The sequence below is a fragment of the Mizuhopecten yessoensis genome, unplaced genomic scaffold (genome assembly GCF_002113885.1).
Source record: "Mizuhopecten yessoensis strain PY_sf001 unplaced genomic scaffold, ASM211388v2 scaffold715987, whole genome shotgun sequence".
Taxonomy (NCBI): domain Eukaryota; kingdom Metazoa; phylum Mollusca; class Bivalvia; order Pectinida; family Pectinidae; genus Mizuhopecten; species Mizuhopecten yessoensis.
Genome location: NW_018479891.1, coordinates 63,452 through 88,262, shown reverse-complemented (window position 1 = coordinate 88,262; position 24,811 = coordinate 63,452). Strand labels below are relative to the sequence as shown.

The 24,811-nt window shown below is 34.8% G+C and overlaps 2 protein-coding genes across 2 annotated transcripts; one reads left to right on the top strand and one right to left on the bottom strand.

Annotated features, from left to right (window-relative positions):
• Nucleotides 1–3,913: 3,913 nt before the first annotated feature.
• On the bottom strand, nucleotides 3,914–12,234 carry LOC110441479. Its single transcript, XM_021484640.1, has 6 exons — nucleotides 12,051–12,234; nucleotides 9,284–9,382; nucleotides 8,142–8,220; nucleotides 7,574–7,735; nucleotides 5,960–6,051; nucleotides 3,914–4,013 (listed from the first exon to the last, which is right to left on the bottom strand). The coding sequence occupies exons 1-6, from the start codon at nucleotides 12,183–12,185 to the stop codon at nucleotides 3,993–3,995; spliced, it is 588 nt and encodes a 195-aa protein (XP_021340315.1). The 5' UTR covers nucleotides 12,186–12,234; the 3' UTR covers nucleotides 3,914–3,992.
• Nucleotides 12,235–13,679: 1,445 nt separating this feature from the next.
• LOC110441480 lies at nucleotides 13,680–20,051 on the top strand. Its single transcript, XM_021484641.1, has 6 exons — nucleotides 13,680–13,875; nucleotides 15,897–16,007; nucleotides 16,451–16,529; nucleotides 16,703–16,867; nucleotides 19,052–19,142; nucleotides 19,996–20,051. The coding sequence occupies exons 1-5, from the start codon at nucleotides 13,729–13,731 to the stop codon at nucleotides 19,138–19,140; spliced, it is 591 nt and encodes a 196-aa protein (XP_021340316.1). The 5' UTR covers nucleotides 13,680–13,728; the 3' UTR covers nucleotides 19,141–19,142; nucleotides 19,996–20,051.
• Nucleotides 20,052–24,811: the final 4,760 nt, after the last annotated feature.

The following is a 24,811-nucleotide window of genomic DNA, read 5'->3' as shown; positions in this document are numbered from 1 at the left end:
TCTTTTAGCACATCTTTAACAAATCCGAGTCATTTTGTTGTAGTTACTCCTCTTTAACCGTCACCTTCACAACACAGTGTAGTTACATCAAGGCCAGCCTCGGCCATGGAAGGAAAGTATTTGTTTAAGGGGGTTGTCGGATACTGGGTGTTGATGAGGCAGATCTGTACATTCATTACTATTAGGTGGTGCTGGAACGTCCCATACCGGTACACAATTAATCTTGTAAAGCTATGTCGTCGTTGCTGAGCTATGTCAAAGTGCAGAACACCGTAAAGATGTTGTTGATATGCTTGTTTGTGAACAAAGGAACACGTACATTTAGTGAACTGGTTCGCAGAGAATATTAAGTTTTTACGGTTATTTAATGATTTATTCAACCAATGAAATTGCTTGTTACATCACAAAAAATAGAGCACTGTTTTTCTAAGGGAAGAAGGTATATATCATTTTTAGAATATTGTTGTTTGAAAAAATGAATTCTGTTCCGAGAAAACTTTTCTGGCTGATTCTATCTCTTATTTATCGTCAATGAAGAACATAAACACATACAAAAAAAGCATCCGAGAAGTACTAAATTTCAACATAAACAAACAAACGATACCAAAGTGTCAACAAACCCGTTATTCGAATTCAACTATCTAGAAAGCACGTAACAAACCAAAGATTAAAATATCACCTTTGTCACATTTAGCTTAGATTGCCTATCTAAAACACTATTCAACATTTGTAATGAAAATTGATAATTACATATGACCATTGCAACATTGGTCAAAGCAGAGTCTGTTTTAACATAAGAAAAAACTTGTCTGATTAATCAAAATATCTTAGAAAACAACTCTTTTTCTCTCTCTCCGGTTGCGAAAATAGTTTCCCATCACCAGCATTCTTAATTTGATTTTTTTTTATCTGATTAACTTTTAATCTGCGCAACGATTACTAATAATTTCAAAATGTCGACTCCGTCAATCCAGAAATCATAGACCTGTCCCTTTATCATGCTTCAAACTCACACAGAAGATAAACTTCGCCTCTTCCACTAAGTGATGAAAACACTGTCCTATTCCTAGACAAAATACATTTGTGTTTTTCTCGGTCAAACTTACATATCCTCAGAGATAAACAGCTTGCTTTTTCTCAACTTGGATCCTTTTTCTTGGGGCTGATTGGTCTAGTGGTTAGTACAGCATTCCGGCCTTCCTCGCAAGCGACCGGGGTGCGATCCCCGAAGTCGTCGTAAGCATGGATATTCAGAGAAAGGGTTTTTCTCCTGCCCACACTACAACTCCAACAACCCAGGAGTATAAATTGGTCTGGGGTGGATGTTACGGTATCTGTGCTTAGGCATTCAAGTGAGGTGGCACTATAAGATATGCCAGCATGGTCCCACTGACTACAAACAGAACACATCACATCTCCAGCTTACACGCAGGCATTCACACATAGAGAGATATTAACCAGGTGGCATAGAACTAGTAGTTAGCGCCTGATAAGGTAGTTCCTGCAAAATCCTCAAAATTGTATTAATGTATATTCTAATTGTATTAATTGAATATCTATGTACTGTAAAGCTCTTTAGAGTGGCTTATGTTTGGTAATTGGGCGCTATATTAAATGCTGTATAATTTTTTTGTCGAGTGATAATCTAAATTCCTACGATGTCTAGTAATGTCACGTTTGCTTTATTGTTCTCATGTCTTTGGTCTGTCATAACCTGTCTTGTGCACTGTAGCAGAACTTACCTCATTTGATGCTATGCACTTCATCACTCATTGTTTATCTTAAGATATGGTGTTTAATGCATAGTTGTTTAATATTCTAAACTGTAACTGTAACCTTTGTTACAAAAATCATTCGGAACATGAAAGGATATCGTTTGTTTTGGATTCATAAACTAACTTCCTATCAGAAAGTTCTTAATCACAAACGGAAATCAATTATGTATATAGACTTCTTGACTTGACCGTGCCTTGTTTGACGTTATGTGTAATATTATACATCTATTTTATATACAAAAACGTCACCGAAGTGTTTGGGCCAATCAAAAACACATTAGCCTTAAGCCGAAACTTTCACTCTCCTTCACTAAGCAAATAGAACTTGCAAATGACCATCAATTTCGTCAATAACTACTTCTGTTTTCTGAGAAAATATTTCAAACTATTGCCCGCACAATAATTTCAAGTAATAAGTGAAAACGTTTAATTACTTTGACATGTACATTTTACTGTACATATCATATATATGCGACCATGTGTGGCAGAAATCAGCCTTCCGCTCATTTCGACGATTATTTAAGCGCGTGTGCATTTTACATTGAATAAAATTGAATGTGTTGCGTGGTCATGAAGCGGTTTTATTTTTAGCGTTTCTTGTCAGTTGGGACAGTGAAGGTAGATTGACGAAGACGTACCTATATCCGGGTCAGGGTTCTATAGTGAACTGTTATAGAATGGACGAAAAGGATATAATTGCACCGTTCCTGGAAGGCAAACTTTTTACAGAGACCGGAGGTGGAGATAAATTGTTAGTCATAAAACGAAATGACGAGTAACAAGCTTGCAACTGTTATCTATGTAAACCAAATTGCTTGTGTTGACGTCATTACAGTTGTTTGTAAACAAGTGTCGTCATCCTCGGTAAATAGGAAACCGGACATTACATCCCTATACCGGTACGAACAAAACAGATTGTCCTTTTTCTTTACATTACCAGGTTGTTGGTTTTTTTTTAATAAAAAGCAATACTCCACACCACAATTTCTGAAACCTATGGAGAACCAAACCCATTCTTCCACTATCATCGACAGATTTGGGAAGGATGTGGACATTTGAGATAAGCATCCACTTTTGTCAACTTGCTACTTTATCACCTTAACTTTCAAGTTTGGATAGGCGCAACTTCATGAAGACGTTATATTTAAAAATAAGTAACTATTTTAGGTTCAGTTATACCAAGCTACTCAGGATCTACATCTTTATCTACATGCTTTAGTTAGCATTTGTCGAAGACAAGAAATGTAACTGTACCATTCATAATATCAATAATACTAGAGCTTGTGTATAATGGAGAATAAAAAACCTGCATGATCTGTCGTCCAGGTAACGGTGCTTTTTTACATGAACCCTTGCTCCTTTATGGGTATATAACGCCTTCAAAGATTGAACATTAATTTGTAGTTCGAAATTACGCACGCCCTTCATTATACAGGTTTCGCCAATGAGCATACAAGTTGTTTTTTGGTCATGGTTAAATTTCATACTGTTTATTATACCGTTATGTGATTTAGATCTAATTCCAGTTTATGTTTAATGTATTTTAGAGACTTCCTGTTGAGATCGATTGTAGTTATGTAGTCCTGCATACAATTCAACCCTCGTTTGCTCTGTATATAACGAAAGACACCAACAAAACAAAGGGGAACCATGGTGGATCTCTGTAGAACACCTATTGCATTATGTTTGGTGTGTGGATGTGATGTTATCAGCGTCAATGGATTGTTCTCTTTGGTCAACGTATTACTCAAATCAAATCTAGCTGTGGGTTGACATTTCCGTGAGTTTCATATTTTATTAGAACATTATGATCTACAAAAGCAAATGCAGTTAAAAACATTTGTTCTATGATAAATAAGGTTTTATAATACAATTATAAGGTGCTTGTAGTAATGTTGTGATAATTTAAGCCATGACACTAGATATGCTACTCAGGAAAGCGTTCTTATCTTAATAAAAGTGATAGTTATGTCACATAAGTCACCCTTTACGATACACAGTGGTATGCTGCAGGTTTGTTCTTGGTTTCTGCAATGTCCCCTCCACAGAGAGACGACAAGGAAGAAGTATATCAACTATGGATTTTAAGCGATATAACTTTGACAATATGAGTTTTCTCAAATCTTTATACATTCAATACATAACTTCTATTTTAAATCTTTTTATTTTAAAAAACATATTAAGTACATGTCATACAGCTTAATATCCAGTCATGACTCATCCGACCAAAGGAGCAGTCTGAAAGTACAAAATAAACCACTTAGGGATATACATCATTACATCAACCACATTTAGATAGTAATTCCTGACTGTAGGTACAATTTCACAAATAGAAGATATATCGAGAAACACAAGTACATAAAATCTCATTTCTGTCAGTAAAACAATTATTGAACTTTCAAATTGAAATATTTTTCAATTTTGCTTAATCAGAAATATGAGTGAATCGAACGATATACAAATGTAATTATATATGGGTCAAAGATGTAATTATATACATATACATATATATATATATGGGGCAAAGAAGTAATTCCAACTGTGGACAAGTTTAGGTTGTCAAATTTTCGGAGCTAACAGAACAGTTACATGTACATACATATATATATATATATACAGAAGAATTGTATATATATAAATATATTATCAACGTTGACGAAATGCACGTAACTAATACAAAATATACAGTGGCTGGATACAGGCATGCACATTTAAAGCATTTAAACTCAATCTTTGTACCATGGCAAACGTGCTAAACAAACGAACAACTTCGAGTTTGTTCCACAATACACTTTCATGCGGTACACAAATGAACCATTTCCATTTCGTTTCTGTACCATGATAATCTTTTGTGTGATACACAGGGCGAAAACGAGGTGTAAACATCACGAAAATGTGAAGAGGCACGGAATCGAAATATGAATGCTTTGTTTCTGTCCCATAAAATTGTGTACCGCAGTACAAAATCGAAGTATGAATGCTTTGTTTCTGTACCATAAAATAGTGTACCGCGGTCCAAAATCAAAGTATGAATGCGTTGTTTCTGTACAATAAAATAGTGTACCGCGGTACAAAATCAAAGTATAAATGCCTTGTTTCTGTACCATAAAATAGAGTACCGCGGTACAAAATCACAGTATGAATGCTTTGTTTCTGAACCATAAAATAGTGTACCGAAGTACAAAATCGAAGAATGAATTCTTTGTTTCTGTCCCATAAAATTGTGTGCCGCAGTACAAAATCGAAGTATGAATGCTTTGTTTATGTACCATAAAATAGTGTACCGCGGCACAAAATCAAAGTATGAATGCTTTGTTTATGTACCATAAAATAGTGTACCGCGACACAAAATCAAAGTATAAATGATTTGTTTCTGTACCATAGAATAGTGTACCGCAGTACAAAATCAAAGTATGAATGCTTTGTTTTTGTACCATAAAATAGTGTACCGCGGTACAAAATCAAAGTATAAATGCTTTGTTTCTGTACCATAAAATAGTGTACCGCAGTACAAAATCAAAGTATGAATGCTTTGTTTCTGTATCATAAAATAGTGTACCACGGGACAAAATCAAAGTATGAATGCTTTGTTTCTGTACCATAAAAAAGTGTACCGCAGTACAAAATCAAAGTATGAATGCTTTGTTTCTGTATCATAAAATAGTGTACCACGGGACAAAATCAAAGTATGAATGCTTTGTTTCTGTACCATAAAATAGTGTACCGCTGTACAAAATCAAAGTATGAATGCTTTGTTTCTGTACCATAAAATAGTGTACCGCTGTACAAAATCAAAGTATGAATGCTTTGTTTCTGTATCATAAAATAGTGTACCACGGTACAAAATCAAAGTATGAATGCTTTGTTTCTGTACCATAAAATAGTGTACCGCGGTACAGAATTGGATTAAAATGCTTCGTTTCTGTACCATAAACGACAGTAAGAAACATATCGAATGCTTTTATCAAAGAAAATGTATGAAGAATATAATAGATGATGTCATGTGGGTTAACTGACAAAAGAAGACGTTACGTTTTGCTATGTATTACATCTTCAGCTGCATACCAAGTGTACAACATTGACAAAACTACTCGTATGTTTTCAAGTCAGACATTTATGGATGTTTCAGACATCTTTCATTACTATCTGTGATACCCGCGTTTATATCGTTCAAACATACGAACCTGATATCTGCATTCAGGTGGGACATTGAAGACTCCATTTGCAAGTGCTCCTTCTGTGAGGTCAGAGACAATGTACGTCGATTCACCCTGCTCTAGAATTGAAACAATAGCATTGATATTGTAATGCTCTGTAAAGAATAAAGGATCCAATCCCGGCGTCCGCTATAATATTTTGTTTTATAGAAATAAATTTGTTTTTAAACAGATAGCCAGACTTGTGTTGCACACCATATCAAACAAATGATACGATACATTTCAGTCCTTCATATTACGTCGAAAAAAACAAAAGAAATGCTTATTAACTTTTCTGTCTGGTTTAATTTAGTTGATAATACATATCACAAAAACTGTTTTACCAAACGGCAAAATGACCATTTCTGAAGGAATAAAGTCATGTTTTCTTGTTGTTAATATTTCGCTTTACAACAAAAGTCAATAGGAAACTATTCGGGAATTTTCTGTGAACGTTAATTTGAATTACGAAATGACTAGTTCCAAATATTCTAACAATATGACGGAAATACCCCGAAACGTTAATAGATATCGATAGTAAAATACACAAGGAAATATTTATATAATTCCATATATAATCTGATCTCTGATATAAGCTCTGTGACCCTAAAACATCTGTTAATATAAGCATTGCTACCGCCGCTCACGTTGTGTGTTATTAAATTTCCCATCCATACTGGCATGAACTTCAGGAAAAATCAGATTTAATCCCTATCTATACGTACCACCGTTGACATTACCGTAAATCGCTATTTATACGTACCACCGTTGATATTACCGTAAATCCATATATATACGTACCACCGTTGACATTACCGTCAATCGCTATCTATACGTACCACCGTTGACATTTACGTAAACCCCTATCTATACGTACCACCGTTGACATTACCGTAAATCCCTATACATACGTACCACCGTTGATATTACCATAAACCCCTATATATATACGTACCACCGTTGACATTACCGTCAATCGCTATCTATACGTACCACCGTTGACATTACCGTAAACCCCTATCTATACGTACCACCGTTGACATTACCGTAAATCCCTATACATACGTACCACCGTTGATATTACCATAAACCCCTATATATATACGTACCACCGTTGATATTACCATAATCCCTATATATACATACCACCGGTGATATTACCATAAATCCCTATATATACGTACCACCGTTGATATTACTGTAAATCCCTATATATACGTACCAACGTTGACATTACCGTAAATCCCTATACATACGTACCTCCGTTGATATTACCATAAACCCCTATATATATACGTACCACCGTTGATATCACCTTAAATCCCTATATATACTTATCACCGTTGACATTACCGTAAATCCCTATACATACGTACCACCGTTGATATTACCATAATCCCTATATAAACGTACCACCGTTGATATTACTATAAATCCCTATATATACTTACCACCGTTGATATTACCATAAATCCCTATATATACGTACCACCGTTGATATCACCGTAAATCCCTATATATACTTATCACCGTTGATATTACAGTAAATCTCTATATATACGTACCACCGTTGATATTACCACAATCCCTATATATACGTACCACCGTTGATATTACCGTACATAGACTCCTGTACGATCGTGCAGGTGTCTTTCGTTACTGTGATTTTCATGACCAAGTCGCTTGTCGTCAATCTCCATGTGTCCACAGCGAGGCTAGCATTAGCACTCCCCATAACTTGACTTCCAACAAACCGAGCTTCATCTACAAAACCAGATTTCTTTTGCATGTAAGTGCTTTCCGAATAAACAGAAAAATCAGCAGAGCTGATGCTATCTAGATTGGCATGTATTTTATGCAGAATATATCTAATCAGTATACCCGTTAATGTATGTGATATTGGATCTAGTTGCAGGGAATTGGCACCCTCGTGTTCACATACATCTGATAGACTTTGTATATAATCTCCCCTACTCACTTTTAGCGTAAATCCGTTATGATTAGAGTGACATACATATATTATTTTAATCAGCAATATGCAGTACTACATAAACGTTATCAATGCGTGTATTCATGTGCATATTTCAACTAAAATTTACGGTCGGATTAGTGAAGAAAGTCAGGATACTTATACAGGACAACCCTAGAGTAAGGAGAAGGACAAGCTTGCCTGGTACACAAGGGCTCTGAGCCTCAACAAATGAGGAGTTCTTTGTGCAAAAACCATCGTAAACGCTATACGTGACATTCTGTAGAAGAAAAAAAGCATTCATAAGTTCATCTGTTATAAATGGAACATTTCAGCAAATCCTACTGTAACCTGATTTAATCGTCCGTATATATTTATATAGAGNGAGAGAGAGAGAGAGAGAGAGAGAGAGAGAGAGAGAGCTAATGATCAATATATTAGAGTCACTGTACATTACATTTGCAAGATAGCTATTACAAATATACCCCAAAATTGTCTAAAACAAGAATTCCACCCAGAGGAAACGTTTCCCTCGTCCTGTTTCGTTACTTGACCAATATGACCGATTAAAAAAACCCAATTACACCCCTCTCCTTATTCATATAATGTGTTAGTGCTTACTAAGTCACTGCATTTAATTAACCGCAACAACGCTTGGTTGTTAATTTCTTCAAATCTTCCCGTCATTTATGCCTAGCAGACGAACACCTTGCACTTTTCGTCTGATTCATCATATGTTTAAAAGATTACGTGTGTTCGATTACATAATGTAGATCGCACGTGACCAGTCAGTAGTCGACTTATTTATCACGTGATCAGTCACCAGTCATAGGGCAGAAAACATCAATTTATCACGTGACTGGTAAACAGTCGTATGGTAAGCATTTGATGATCATTTGTTGTTTTGTAAACATTTCCCATTCTTTTTGTTTGTTTGTTAGTTCTTGTTCAAAACGTTTCGTCCAATTTAGGAACTGAATTTGTTCGGTGCTCTCCGGTTTTTTTTAGTAAAAGAACATACCCATCGTGTCTTGTCTTTGGTTTTAGCAAATTTATCTTATTAATCATTAACGTCGTTTTCAGTTAATTCCTTATTGAGAATTCAAGAATACTACACCGACATAAAACGTTTGAGGTTATCGTGGAGGTTTTGTAATGGGTTTTCGAAGGACCTCGTGATGTGCAGTAATTTCTGTGTTAAATGAGCATATTATCAGCTACTGAATGACTTTATTTGGAAATGCACATGCTTTTTATATCCAAAACTATTGTGAACGTATTTATCAGTCAACCGAGCTTAGTCGTTTCAGTCTGAGGAGATGACAATAAAATGGCTGGCTTACATTGTTGTAATCGATAAGTGACATCTGATTCCGACCAGCAATCATCGTATCCGTTCTGGCCATCTTCAGGTCGTAGTCATAGGACACTTTCAGATCATACTGAAATGTACAACAGGTATGCCATTAATTATGTACTTTTTATATAGTGATAGCACCTTTTCAATTTGTTAATCGATGCAGTATGAAAACAAACAAAAAATAATAATGTATCATACAGCTGTTTCGTCCTGCTAAGACTCATCGGTGATGCCAAGGGCCAAACGTTGGGAATCCAAATCAGTCTAAACTACTTTTGAAACAAAAGGAGGAAGTGCGTTAATCCCCTTTATATTCAATTTATAAATTTCAAAATTAAGAGGAGAACTGGTTAATTTCAAATCAACTTATTAGTAAATTGTGTATATTATGAACCATGCCGCTACTCCAAAGAAATTATTGTGGCCATCAAGGTTACGGCACACCTCGGGGACTAAAAAGTCCCCTGTATCTTGAAATGATGAATGTAACATACACAGGTGATAGCACATCTATATTTGTTTATCGATAAAGGATAACACTGCATCCTACAGGTCTTAGGTCCTTCTTGTTAAAGTAATAATTCAGTTTCAGATCATACTTCCCAATAGTATAAAATGTTTCCTGTACGTTTGACTGTTCATCTCAAACGTGATCAAACTAAACAAAACTGTGGCCCTAACGATCAACTGAGTTGTAACATTATCCTTTATATTCTGACGTGATATGGAAACACTAATCTATATTAAACAAGATAATACATTTGATACCCTATGGCAACTGTCGATTCGCTGATAAAAAGATGGAGAGTGCCCAACCGTCAGAAAACAGACAAAGTTTATATAATTTCTCTTTTCTCCAAAACTTTTGCTATTAATGTTGATCAGTACAGAATGATTTATTTCAGAAAGAAATGCCAAGGTTTGTTCGAACTATTTGTAATGGTCATTTTTTTTATTCAATTGCACTAACACTCTGTGATGATAATTGCAACCAACTTTGAATAATTTCCTAACGCAAATAAGCATACCTTACCATTAAGTGTCATTTCTACATATAAACTATAGTAAACCTAAACCCAACCCCAGTAGGAATGGATGACCCGGGGTATGGAGTTCAAATTTTTAAAACAGAACTTTTGTATCTTTCACATAAAGCACATCTGGGTCTGAAGAATAATATTGTATGAAGCCTACTTGAACCCTTTGTGCCCTACCACAAAGGCCCTTTGGATGGACCAGGGTCTTGATTTTGATTCTATTTTCTGACATCCCCTGAGAATTCCTACTGATACTGACAAAATATACCCAAAAGTGTTATTTCCTGAAATAAGCTTCACCTCCTCAACAGGGAAAATGGATGACCCTGATAAAATGAAATTCAAAATTTTGAAAGAACACCTTAGGATCGTCCCATCAATAAACTAATTTGAATTTTAGGATTTCCTGGCATAAAGAAAAAAATATTGCTGAAATTTTGCCAACATTTATCCTTTTGGCCCTTTCCCAAGGGCCCCTTGGTGTGGAAACCATGTTACCACATGTTTTGCTTCTCTTTGGACATGGAAGCTTCCCGCGTAATCAAACTGAAATCAGCCCAACAACTTTTTAAGAAGAAGTCAAAAATGTGGGTGACGGACTGTGCATGATAACGGCAAAAGGTGATAGCAATAGATCACTGGCTTACTCCGTACGTAGCTTCGCCTATCTATAACATGTCTGATCCTATTTTGTAACTGTTATATGATATAACATATCCTAATTTACTTATTAATTCGAATTTAACCAGTATTCTTATTTTTTGAAATTCGTAAATTAGGAGTTTTTATGCACCTCCCCTTCTGTTTCAGCAGTAGATTAGACCTATTGGGAAATCCAACCTTTTGGCCCCTAGCATTACCAATGAGTCCAAGAAGGACGAGACGGCTGTATGGTGCAGTATGATTCGTTTTGATGCATAGTGCATCTATTACTTAGTTTAAAAGGTGTAATCACTTGCTTGCGTGTAGCGTTCATCTTTCAAGATAAAAGATGTTAGACTCCGATGGTTAGCTTTTTAGATCCCGAAGTGTGCCGTAAGCTTGATGGCCACAGTTATCTCTTTTGAGTAGTGACATGGTTCATAATATACACACTTTACTTATCAATTGGAAATTAACCAGTTCTCCTCTAAATGTTTGATATGCATCAATTAAATATAATGGGGTTTTACTCACTTCCTCCTTTTGTTTCAACAGTGGTTTAGACCTATTTTGATTTCCAAACTTTGGCTCTTAGCATAACCGATATATGTCCTAGAAGGACTCAATCAGAGTTTACTAAGCCGAAGAAGGGAGACATAAAGGTATGTCTATTATGTTTACACTAAGGTATTTCTATTAATGTTTACACTAAGGTATGTCTATAAATGTTTACACTAAGGTATGTCTATTAATGTTTACACTAAGGTATGTCTATTAACGTTTGAATTAAGCTATGGATTTTAATGTTAACATAAAGGTTATGTTTTCAGTGTTTGTGTCTTCGTAACACCTAAGGTTGTATGACGACGGATGCCCGGCGAGACACCGCCGAAAAAATACCCACTGGAACGGAAAAATAAAATAGAATACAATATGAAAGCCTTCAATAAGGATACTTTTTTAGCATAAAAAGATAATAATAATAAATTGATTAATTAAATTAATAAATAATAAAAAAAAGTTTTAATTTGAATTAAAATCCCTTAAAAGACTTGCACTTTGACAACTTACATCGAATAGATTAGGGGTTCCATCTGGTCGTATAGTGGCACCAACCATATGCATTACGCCGGAGAACTTGGTAGGGCCACAACATTTTGCCGCCAACGCTGCAGGCACGAACAAAACGGCGAAGAAAAACAGCATGGTCTAGTAAGGCTCTGTTCCGACAATGGCACGAGGTCTGGAGATACGAAAGTTAAATATATATAGACCTTGACTGTTATCTTCGTCACATTAAACTAATCTTTTGTCAGATAACACATGTGGAATTCCCATTTATCGGTAATCAGTCAGACTGTCTGTAGATGCATTGCGAAATAAAAAGGTCCAGTACCTTCGAAATGTGTGGTTTGACAAAGGTCATTTACCAACCTCCGCTTATATCTTTTATCTTAGTCTTTTTATATTACTATGAACTTTTATGCTACTAAAATAATAGTATGCGTGTGTTTTATTTGTTTTTTGTTTTGTAAATCTAAACTATGAAGAAAAAGACGTTAGCTAATTAAGCGTGTAATCGCTATGTAACTATGGTTACGGATATTTACTTTGTTACACATCGTGTCCGTTATTTATCCATAATAAATTGTGTTAATAATTATTTATTTGAAAGAAATGTTATCATAACTCCAGTGTGATCTCCCTACACATCCGATTAAATTTTCAAGTATGTCCAGTTTTGTTTGTTAATATTATCTCGTTTTTAAAGAATTTATGTAGCTGGAAGGAGGATGCTACTGGAAGTAGGTGAGTAGTTGGAGTGAGGAGTATGTAAATGGAAATTAGCATAGGTAATTGAGAACGTTTAATTGATTTTTATCTGTGTTGATTAATCACGTTAACGTCACTGTACCCAAAACGGAACAGTACTCAAAACGGGAGATTTGTGGGAAAACGGTCCAAGAAACTGTCATGCAACACAAAGAAGTACTTTTATGTATGCAGTTCTCATTTGATGATACTTTTATGACAGCTTAACTGTATGTAAGCTTTTATAGCTGATGATGATCGTTACATAGACAATTTAAAGGTTAGAATACTAACCAAAGCAAAACTTTCCTGCTTTACGTGCCGTGCGACGCTATTTATTTGGATATCATTTTCAAAAGTCTATTTTACCAAAACTATTGCTAGTTTGGGGAAGAAATTTAACCAGAGCCCCACTTTGACTCTAAACTATTTGAACTATGTATACTTTTCTGCTGATATTGATTTCTGTTCCCAAATATTAGCCAAAATACCGAAGTGTCCCTTTCAGGATACAGTTACGCCGGTTCAGGGGACTACGTGACCTTGGTAGTATTTCGCGTTCTATTAATTTTATAGAACCACGCGCCTGAAATAACAACTTGCAATTTAAAAGAAAAGAGGATAGTATTTATTTATGACAAAATGAACAAACATTTTCCGATTGATAGTATGGTATAAAGAACATTGATATTTATCCAGAAAGTGGTCCGATGTGGGTACAACATTGATGTTATAATTGAACATACCATAAGTACAAAGTTCAAACTTGATATTTCTCAAGATCTGTCTCAGATTGTGAAATGCGTCACCTTACTATTCTACTTTTGAAACAAACATTCTTATCGATGTGAATTCGACACACGGTTACCGGTATAAGTGTCATTTAAAGACCCCGATACTGACGAACACATTCATAATTACAGGTGATTCGACCATCATGCTTGCGCTACTGTTGCTGTGCTTTGCCCCCTTGGCTGTAGCCGAACCTATAACGGCAAAATGCTGCTTCCCCCACAAGTTCACAGCTGTGGTAATGGAAAATGGAGGACTGAAAATGCCAAATGCCCCGGCATCGGGAATCGATGTAAGTAAAACAAGCTTTCCGTTTAAGTTTGGATATTAAAATTGAAAATTGAAAGCATATAACGACATTGGTTGAAAAACAGTATGCATACAAAGTTAATAGTAGACTTCAGCTAGCTATCAGACAAGCGTCAAGTTAGAAAGTTATCCGTTATTTGTTAGTCAATATTCAGTGGTTTTACGTTGAACACCATTGATACTTTACGAAAACCTATTTTTCATGAGTCCAAAGCACAGTGAAAAAAATATTGGTACATTCTGCCATTCAAGTGAAATTATGTCGAATACCATAGCATTTTTGTGTTTCATTCATTTCATTTCGAAACGAAGGAATACGTTAACGCGTCAAAAAATGTGTGGGAATTAAAAGCGTGATCTCATTAATGCAATATTTAAATGACGTCACATTCGACATCAAGGCTGGGTGCTTTTTAGCAATAGCTATATTTCTATCATATGATAAACATTTTCAACAAAAACGTTATTAATTGAGCAGTTAGGTAAAAACAATCTTAGTATATGTATCAATGATACACAAACAACAACCGGCTCTATCATCACTTCATCTGTCACTGAACAGAAAATCGTTACTTTTGACCAATTGAATAAAATATGAAAATGAACAATTCTGTATTGAATTTGACTATTTCCTCCTTACAGATCGATACGTTCTAAATATAAGTATATAGAAACAAGTATTATGATATATTTAGTGACAATAGTAATTAATTACGTCTAGCACTCGGTTTCATTTAGTAGAAACCACAAAAACAACCAATGCGAAACAGCAGCCAACGCGACTCAGCCAGTATCAACTCAGTATAATATTTATTCATGTAATACATCAATGGTCCTGGTTATAAAAAATCCTTAGTGGAAATGAAAACTATTCATCAAAGCGACATAACACAACACAGCAATGGCAAAGTATACTACAAAGTCAGCATACAGTAACTAAATATATTGAAGCGTCAGAATACATTGACAAAATACACCACAACATCAGCATACATTAACAAAATATACCAAAGCGTTAGTATACAGCGACAACATATACCACAGCGTCACCAACTGTTACAAAAAATTCCACATCGTCAGCATACAGCAACGAAATATACTACAGCGTCAGTATATTGATGAAATAAACCACACCGTCAACATACAGTAAAACAATATATAACACCGTCAGCATACAGTCACAAAATATACCACAGCGTCAGCATACAGTGAAAAATAAACCACAGCGTTAGTATACATAAACAAAATATACCACAGCGTCAGCATACAATGACAAAATTAACCACAGCGTCAGCATACAGTAAAACAATAAACCACACCGTCAGCATACAGTAACAAAATACACTACTGCGTCAGCATATTGATGAAATACACCACAGCGTCAATATACAGTGACAAAATATACCACATCGTCAGCATAGATTGACAAAATTAACCACAGCGTCAGCATACAGTAAAACAATAAACCACACCATCAGCATACAGTAACAAAATACACTACTGCGTCAGCATATTGATGAAATACACCACAGCGTCAATATACAGTGACAAAATATACCACATCGTCAGCATAGATTGACAAAATAAACCACAGCGTCAACATACAGTAACAAAATATACCACAGCGTTAGCCTACAATGATAAAATATACCACAGCATCGACGTGAAGTTATAAAATATACCACAGCATCAGCATAGTGATAACATATACCACAGCATTAGCATACAGTGATAAAATGTATCACAGCATCAGCGTACAATGATAAAATATACCACAGCATCAGCATAGTGATAAAATATACTAAGCATCAGCATAGTGATAAAATATACCACAAGATAAATACACAACTATGTTCAATACATTTACTTTATCAATGATCTGTATAACTAAATCCTCACGACAAGATTTTCGTGTCCAGTTTTACCCACAAACAAATCTATGTCGCTTTGACAAATAACACAAATCAAATGGATGGAAGTAAACCTGGTTTCCTCATTATACAGTACGTCACACACATGTACGCGAACTTTGACAAATCATTGGTGCGGATGGACCGAAATGGTACAACAGGTGGATTGCCTGATATACAGACGATGTATTTCAACTATACCAAGGTAAAGCTTCTAGCAATTCACTCTGCATGTTAAAATAATTAGAACCACCATTAACGTGAAATTTCATTGACTTCTTTTGTGTCCTGGTTTAGGGAACATCAATATTACCCAATGACTAAATGTAATACTTGGTCTCCTGAGAGAAAACTTTGTATGCCACATACCAATTGTCAAAGCGACATTCGTCTGATCAACTCAAAGGAAATATTGATATTTGTCTTTCTCTTCTCTGTTTACTTCCTCAGCTTACCTTCTACTCACCCAGTTTCCACCTTTTATGTGACCTTACTGTGGAAGTACAGTATCATAAGTCATTAGGACGAGTATAATATATTTATTTCACAGCTTTAATCTACACTTAGCATTTTGGTTTTCTTTTTCATAAACGGGATTAATCATATGTGTTTTGTTTCTAATGACTATGTTTATTGTTTTATTTCCAGCATATGCTGCATTTTATAAAGGATGGTCAATGCACACCAACCAGCTTGGCCGCTCCTGTTCCTTCTCTATGTTTTCGAGGTAAGAACTCATTTTAAGCCAACACCCTTGATCTACATACCCACATAAACACACTCAAATAAATACATGTGTACGCACACACACACAAACAAACAAACGAAGATACCACCAAACACACACAAATGCACGCGCGCTGCTACCCACCCATTCATCTCGCTCGTTCTTTGTTACAGAAGGCTACCATTACGAGGGCAGACACGTCCTAGGCTCCAAAGGTAACAACATCATCAGTGACAAATGGTCGAGGACGTCAACGGCTACAAACATATCTATGTCTTTGTACGTCTCAGAGGACTGCACACCTCTGATTCAGATATACACCGACTTAGCGTCTGCAGGTAAGTTTCCAAGGCAGACAAAGGTACAATTATATATCTATATAGGATCTAACATAAGCTTCTTTTTTCTATGAATGCTTCTAACGTACTAAAATAAAAATAACAATCGGGACGAACTAATCTCAGACGGAATGGAAACGAATATTGATATGAACAAGAACCTTTGTGAAAATAGCTATTATTGCAAGGAATAAAATAAAAATATGAAATAAAGTCTCAACGGAATTCTACCATCTTGGCTCTATATATCTTTTATTTAGTGTATTATGGTATTAAATTACGATCGTTAAAAATTTAAAATAACCCACTATTTTGATTCCGTTCGTTTAAAATGTGTTTTACGTCAAATACGGATTACGTCAGCCAAACAGGAGCATTCATTGAAATATAACAAAAAGATTAGATTTGACGCAAGCTCTCACAACTTACCAGGCCCTCTTCCGACAAAACATTACATTATAGCTACAAATAACATGTGATAACAACATGTTTAAAAACAGGTATTCATGGTCAATAGATACGAAAACTAGCAAAGAGAAAGTGAAGAGGTTGACAATAAGAGTCTGTGCGGCATTGACCTGCCTCAGCCACTAATCAGACCAATCCTGACGTTTGTGAATATTATGGTTTACATTCAGAGTCCACAGTAAAACTCTTGAACAAACTAACAGTTTCCATAGAGCCATAATGATCACTAACATGAAATAAGTAACAATAGAATATTTTCATGGCTGACGATTATTTAAATAACTGAAGAATAAGGAAAGTAAGTTACCCTCAATAACATACCGGCAAAGTTTCAACTGTAGGACTTTATGCTAAATGTTATCAATTGCCATGAAAATGTTGCAAAAACAGCACATGAATATTATGCATCTCAGTAGCAGAAGCAACGTTACAAAAGTGACCTAGCACATTCACAGACTGAATTTATAAAAAAAAATGTCTCTATCAATCGAAAAATAAAAGACATATTTGAATATAAACCTTTGCCATTATCTTATCTTCGAAACGCGTTAAAATGATGAAATATGTTGGTGATTTTGTGGAAGATTACGTTCACATTTCTGAAGTACAGACAAAACGTGTACTTAAGTCCATTCAATTGGATATGAACACTCGCGAGTTGAACCTGACGTAGCTGTAAGCACACACTGACTGAATTATCATGTCAGACTATTTTTCCAAAATCCGGAGTTACCAAAAATTGAAATACGCTCTCTTTGCGTATACCGTCGTAACTTAAAGAATTCGCAGATTGTATCAGGTAATCTTCCATGAAAACCAACGTTACTGAAGTTGACAGAAAAGGGGGCATAATTTACTTAAGGTATTTCTTGTTCACTATTACCAGTATTCGAAATCCCAGATATAACACACTAATTTGAGGAAGTAACATTTGTAGCCTAGAAGAAAAAGTATTTAAAACCTCCAAAACACCAGGATTTGATGTCCTTAACCAACAAGGAATCAAGATTTAATAAAAATGTACACTTCCATGTTTTTGATGAATATTGCATCTTATACAAATTCAAAAGGAATTAGGCAACATGCGTGTACATGTATTATAGTTATTGTTCACTTAAATTGTGACTTTGTATAGCTTAGAAACAGGATTTGAAAATTCAAGCATAATAAAAACATTTTAAATGAAAATGATAATTTGTGCTGGAGAACACGCTCTGCTATCTACTATACTTAGTATGGACTATACACATTCAATTTCGTTGCTACTATGGAATTCTTTATAGTGGTGAACAACTGGAATACGTTTCCTTTCGTTATGGAAGTGGTATCAAGTTCCAGGTGGATGACCTTTGGCAATATAACAATTAAACAGCAAGTTTTAAGAACAGATCTTCGTAAGGTTTACATCTAAGATATGATGTTATTTTAGATGCGATATTTCAATTTCATTGAAATAAATGCATATTAAAAATAGATGCTTTAAAACCAGCAGCGATTAGCATAGCAGTGAGTATATAATAAGTAAATTGATATCACTTCCATTTGTACACATCCTTATTTTTAAGTTAGTCTGATCTTATCCGTATTAGGCAAAAACATATTTTCTGAGTTGATGGAATCCTAACAGGGATTTGTAACGATTGCTAACAATGTATAACTTTCCATGACTAAATTAAAAACAATAAATGATTAATAATACATATTTTATTGCTGTAGTTCGCGCGCAAACTATTTTGACATACACTAGCTTCTCGGAAGGTGTATCCGATGACGTGTTCAATCTGCCTGACTCATGTCAGTCCTGAAGGTAAGCTTTCCATACCGTCAGTCTACTTCTATTCTCCACATTTTATGAAAATAATGTTTACCCAAATGGTTCTGTTTTTCTTTTCATCTATTTTTCTTTTTAATATTCGGTTATTGTCTCCAGCCATGAACTTTCCATTTCCTGATGTTAACATCCCTGCTTCCCCATCATACGGTGTATACGGTGTGCTCTGTTGTTGTCACTGTCCCAGTTCTTGCTATGATGATGTAAAAATATTGTATATAGTAAAATATATCGTTGCAAATGATAAACTGTGAGGTTGAATATGATTTAATATAAAAATTGAATATGATAAAGTATGTTTGTTGATGTTAAAATATAAGATTAGTAAAATGCAAAATTGTATATGTGGTTAACGATATGGTTGTGTTTTGAAAAATATGTAGTTGTACGGTCTACATTTCATTGTGAACAATTTTCTGTTTATACTTTTGAATGCATAAGATCTCAAATATATATATTTCTAATATTAAATCAAGCGTAGTAGAAGGTGGTTTGATATGGGTTCAGAAATTTGAAATATTCTCGTGAAAAGCTTTTTTAAGCTTAATTGCAGCAATACATTTAATTAATTATACATCTATACGTTCCAAGATTCTTTTTTAAATGAACGCTATAGTACATATATTCTTACTATCCAGCTACTAGGTGATTTTTTTTTCATAATTGACGTTAAAAAGAAAAAAACTCACTCACCAGGCCTTTGCATGTACATTTAGTACAATATGTTTTATTGAAAAGAGTAATGTTTCAATAGATATGATGTTCACATCACAATTTAATGCTGCTGAAAATAATTTCCTTACTTTTCTTTCTTATTCTAATTTTCCAGGATGTTTCAGGTATACTTGTTATCGTTTCCGTCGAAATAAACAATTTGTAACACGTTGAAGTATTATTTTATTCATTCGGAACCACTTTGTAACGCAACGTAATAATCAGTGTTTTAATAAATGTCAATTCATTACCAATTATTGCTCATTTTTCGTTTAATGAACATGTAAATATCATAAACTTTCATGGTCTTAATCTTGAAAATGACACATTTGTTTGTAATGGAAATTAATCACAAACCTACAATAACAAGTCCCGCAACCTTCCCCTGTAGATAAATGATACGAAATCGGAAAATGTGATAGTTCATAGTGCCATTATACACCAAGATAGCAGACAAGAATAACAATTTGACAAATATGTATTTCGACCAATCAGAAGCGCGAAGCAAGCCACATTTTGCATGCATTTTGTTCAAAAGAAAACCAAATTCATGGTTTTGCTCGCTGTTCCATAATACATCTATATACCAAATTTGATTGAAATAAGGCAATCCTTTATTTTGACCAATCAAAGTCCTTGGCAGTCCCTAGGGATACACAGCGTTGAAAAATATTGAGGGCACAACTACCGATGCTTCTTCGTACATGTACATAGAAAATTACATAATCTTTACTATCATAAAGTTTCCTTACAATCTATTAGTATAACGGAAGTGAAAGGTTGATATATATCTCATTCAAACAAGGGCCACGTCGGCCATGGTTAATTTCCGATCTAACAAACTTCTTAAAGTAAAATATCTCTTGCACATGTACACATATCCACTGATACTCATGTGAAATTTAAACGGATTTCGAGAAAAAAAGTCGGACATAAAAGCGGCAGAAAAATAGCGGAATAATAGTAACAAAAACAAGTAATAATTGTAAATGTGACCATTTCGTAATCCCCAAAACCAACCCCACTGTCAACCAGACTGAATATCTATAAACTGATATAATTGAACCCGAACACTATCTAAAAACGTCGCGTTAAAGTTCATTGTATTCAATAGTTGCGTAGCAAATTTCAATGAAATAGAACAGTTTCTATATTTTGATCAATATGTGACTTCGACGCTCCTTGTTCAATATCCGAACGAAAAAAAATAAAGCAGTACTGAATCAGATCTTCCTACATGAATATGCATTATATTTTGGTAGCGTTCTTTAACTTTTATCTTTTAACACATCAGGGGCAAGTACATTACAACCATTTATCTGAAAATGTCACTTTTATTTTTCACACTTTGAGAAAACCATGAAAGCATCTCTTTCACCCTTTTATATCTAAATACGGAACTAAAGAGCAAAGTAAAATTAGTCGGCTGAACTGAAGTTATAGCCCCATACGTCATAGTCAATTAGAGGTCACAACCAAATTAGCGGCGGAAGGCGGAACCGCAACAATAACAAGACGAATTGTAGTAAAAACAAGTAGTCCCAAAGCATTGTTTTGGAAAACTTAAAAAAAAAATAGAAACATAGTGAAAACAAGAAATCCCTTAAAGCTTCTTGGCTTTAATAGTTTTTTTTATAAGAATGAGGTGACAACAATAACGTTTTTAACTTACAGAGTCCCGCAAACTACCCATATCTCGTAAATAATTCGAAATCGGAAAAAATGGAGTAGTGTTCGTCATGTTATGATACACCTACATATCAGATTGATCAACACTGGAAATCTTGTAAATTTCGACCATTCAAAAGCCCCGCTATGACGCCGATCCCGTCCAGTAAGAAATCGGAAGTAATAGAAGTCATATTAAACCTACATACGAAAGATCGAAATCGGGCTATACCAAAACTGCAACCAATCACAGGTTGCAACTACCATCTTGGATGCGCAACGTGGTTGGAAAGATTTTGTGCACAACTTATGATGCCAAACAAACAATAGTGAAGCTTAATTGAAACGGTGTGAATATAATTATAATCAACATTGGAAAATAGTAGAAATTGTGTATTTTGCCATAAGCCTTTCCTTAGTCCGGGCATTAGGGACAGGTCCAAATTTTCGTCTACCACTGCAACTTCTTAACAATGAGTCCGTGGACATTTAAACTCCTTATGCAATTTAAATTTTTCTTTTGGCACATCTTTTACAATTCCGAGTCATTTTGTTGTAGTTACTCCCCTTTAACCGTCGCCGTAACAACACAGTGTTGTTACATCAAGGCCAGCCTTGGCCATGTGAGGAAAATATATTTTTTTTAGGGATACTGGGTGTTGATGGGGCAAGCTCAGTACAATCATTACTATTAGGTGGTGCTGGAACGTCCCATACCGGTACACAATTAATCTTGTAAAGCTATGTCGTCGTTGCTGAGCTATGTCAAAGTGCAGAACACCGTAAAGATGTTGTTGATATGCTTGTTTGTGAACAAAGGAACACGTACATTTAGTGAACTGGTTCGCAGAGAATATTAAGTTTTTACGGTTATTTAATGATTTATTCAACCAATGAAATTGCTTGTTACATCACAAAAAATAGAGCATGTGATCTTTTTTTCTTAGGGAAGAAGGTATATTTTATTCTTAGACTATTGTTGTCTGAAAAAATGAATTCTGTTCCGAGAAAACTTTTCTGACTGGTTCTATCTCTTATTAATCGTCAATGACGAACAATACCCATACACAAAAAGTATTCGAGAAGTACCATACCGCTACTGGAAACTAAATTTCAACATAAACAAACAAACGATACCAAAGTGTCAACAAACCCGTTATTTGAATTCACCTATCGAGAAAGCACGTAACAATCCAAAGATTTAAATGAAGATCAATGAACAAAGGAAAATAACACCGGAGACCCTGAAGTGTAAGCGTCTTCTGCTTCATAGACGACACCCACCTTGTAAAATAGATCAAATTAAGATAATGTTACTTCCTCATGGCAAGAACTTGGGTAGCGACAACAGCAGAGCACACTGTTAACACCGTAGGATGTGGGAGCAGGGATGCTACTACCAGGAAATAGAATGTTCATGATTGAACAATCGAAATAATTACGTTTATCGTTCAGCTTAGAAGTAAACAGTTCCTGGTTAGTCCTGTTGTAAGTAAAGATCAAGGAAAGGCGACTGATGTAGAAGAATATGTAATGATTTTGGTTTTAAATTGAGGAGGTAAGACACGGTCGACGTTGTCAATATATTTCTTGTTATCTAAAGACACCAAATCTTCGGTACATCTGAAAGTGAAATTGAAGGACTTGGTAATGTAAATCGTTTCCAATCCTAACAAGCTCTTTAATAAATTCAGCCTCGTATTAAAAAAAAAAAAACAATTATACCGTAAGGGATGACCGAGGACATATACTTCCGGTGGTAAGAACTCGAAATGGGGTACTATTCTAAGAATTACATTTCTACTATGTTTACAAATGGTACGGTGGTAGAACCTCGTGTTTACTTGTTTACACATGTTCATGCTTAAAGAATTTCATTCCTGTTATGCTCATAAATGTTTACGTTTGGGTAATTTCGTGTCCATCATGTTTTTAATGCTAACTTAGGGTATTTTCGTGTCTTCGATGTTTATAAATGAACCATGTTTACAACTGTTGACTGTTGCCACATGTGATATAAGACACGCTTGCCTTTCGGGAACACCGGCTTTCATCTCTATTTTGTTTTGTTGGAGGTTTAAGGTGTTTGTTTTGTTTGATGTTTCTTCCGTTACTGCGTTGCGTTCCTGTTACCTTTTCTTCTTTGAGTTAAGATGCTGTGATGACAATGTAATATCGAATATTTTGATTTTTAAATAATATCTGGTAAGAATAGTTTGAAGAAAATGTTGTAATAATGAAACTCCTTTGCGTATAACATGATATATTTACACATTCGTGGGTACATTCAACCGCAGTTTTGCCCTTTGAAACCATTTTGTCGATAAACAATTTCGCGGCCAATGAGTACGTGTAAACTGGATGTATTTTAGTTGTTAACAAAATCATTGCTCGTGGTTCTATTTTATGCGCGAGAATTAATACACAGCGACAATTTGTATGATATATACTATAGTCATAGATTGCGGTTCTATTTTCGGGATATGCTCCTTACAGACGTTTTTTCAAACACTAATATAATTTTCATAGTTCACTGTTAAGATACGATAAATAAACAGAAGAAAAGCTTATTCCTTTTAACAAGTAACACAATGTAAATTTATTCCTCTTTCAACACAGAACTACATGTTAAATTCGATTCACAATACATAAAAATCATGTTGTATTTTACTCTATGTCTAGTTAAATATCACATGTTGCAATTAAAACTAAAAATACACTTGTTTTCACGTCCATCATTATCATTCACCAGAATCCTGTTCCAAGGCAGATACCTGTTAACAACACGTGTCCGTAGAATCACCCAGTCAACGTCTCACATCATAATGGCTGGCTCGATTGGCCAACTAATACATATAATTTGTACTCAGTCCAAACGACTTCATATATATTTTCATTATTGACACACATTTTAAAAATTTAAGTGTGGGTGTTAAAAAGGTACCGTACCCTCTCATATTTGCCTTTTTTTTCTTTTTTTTTTCTTTATTTTCAAAGTATTTTTCACATTACAGTAATATACATAATGAATTCCACTTTCACACATACTTTCATACTAATTAATATTGCTCTTTTTGTAAGTGGTATTTTATTTTATTGTAATGTTATATTAGAAAGGGAGGAGAGTCAGAAAAGAGAAACAAGAAAACAAAGAAATAGAGGAAATAAAGATAGGTAAATGGACAGAAAGAAAGACAGACAGACAGACCGACAGAAAGATAGACAGACAAGAGGAGAAGTACCAGTATTAAAAAGACCAATTA

Bases quoted from the DNA above. Each gene is read 5' to 3' on its own strand.
- LOC110441479 (XM_021484640.1), bottom strand. From the start codon at position 12,185: ATGCTGTTTTTCTTCGCCGTTTTGTTCGTGCCTGCAGCGTTGGCGGCA. The intron at 8,221-9,283 runs GTAAGCCAGCCA...TTTCTTCTACAG, and splicing joins CACTTATCGATTACAACAAT to AATGTCACGTATAGCGTTTA. The intron at 6,052-7,573 runs GTACGTATATAT...TTTCAATTCTAG, and splicing joins GTACGGTAATATCAACGGTG to AGCAGGGTGAATCGACGTAC.
- LOC110441480 (XM_021484641.1), top strand. From the start codon at position 13,729: ATGCTTGCGCTACTGTTGCTGTGCTTTGCCCCCTTGGCTGTAGCCGAA. The intron at 16,530-16,702 runs GTAAGAACTCAT...TCTTTGTTACAG, and splicing joins TCCTTCTCTATGTTTTCGAG to AAGGCTACCATTACGAGGGC. The intron at 16,868-19,051 runs GTAAGTTTCCAA...TTATTGCTGTAG, and splicing joins CACCGACTTAGCGTCTGCAG to TTCGCGCGCAAACTATTTTG.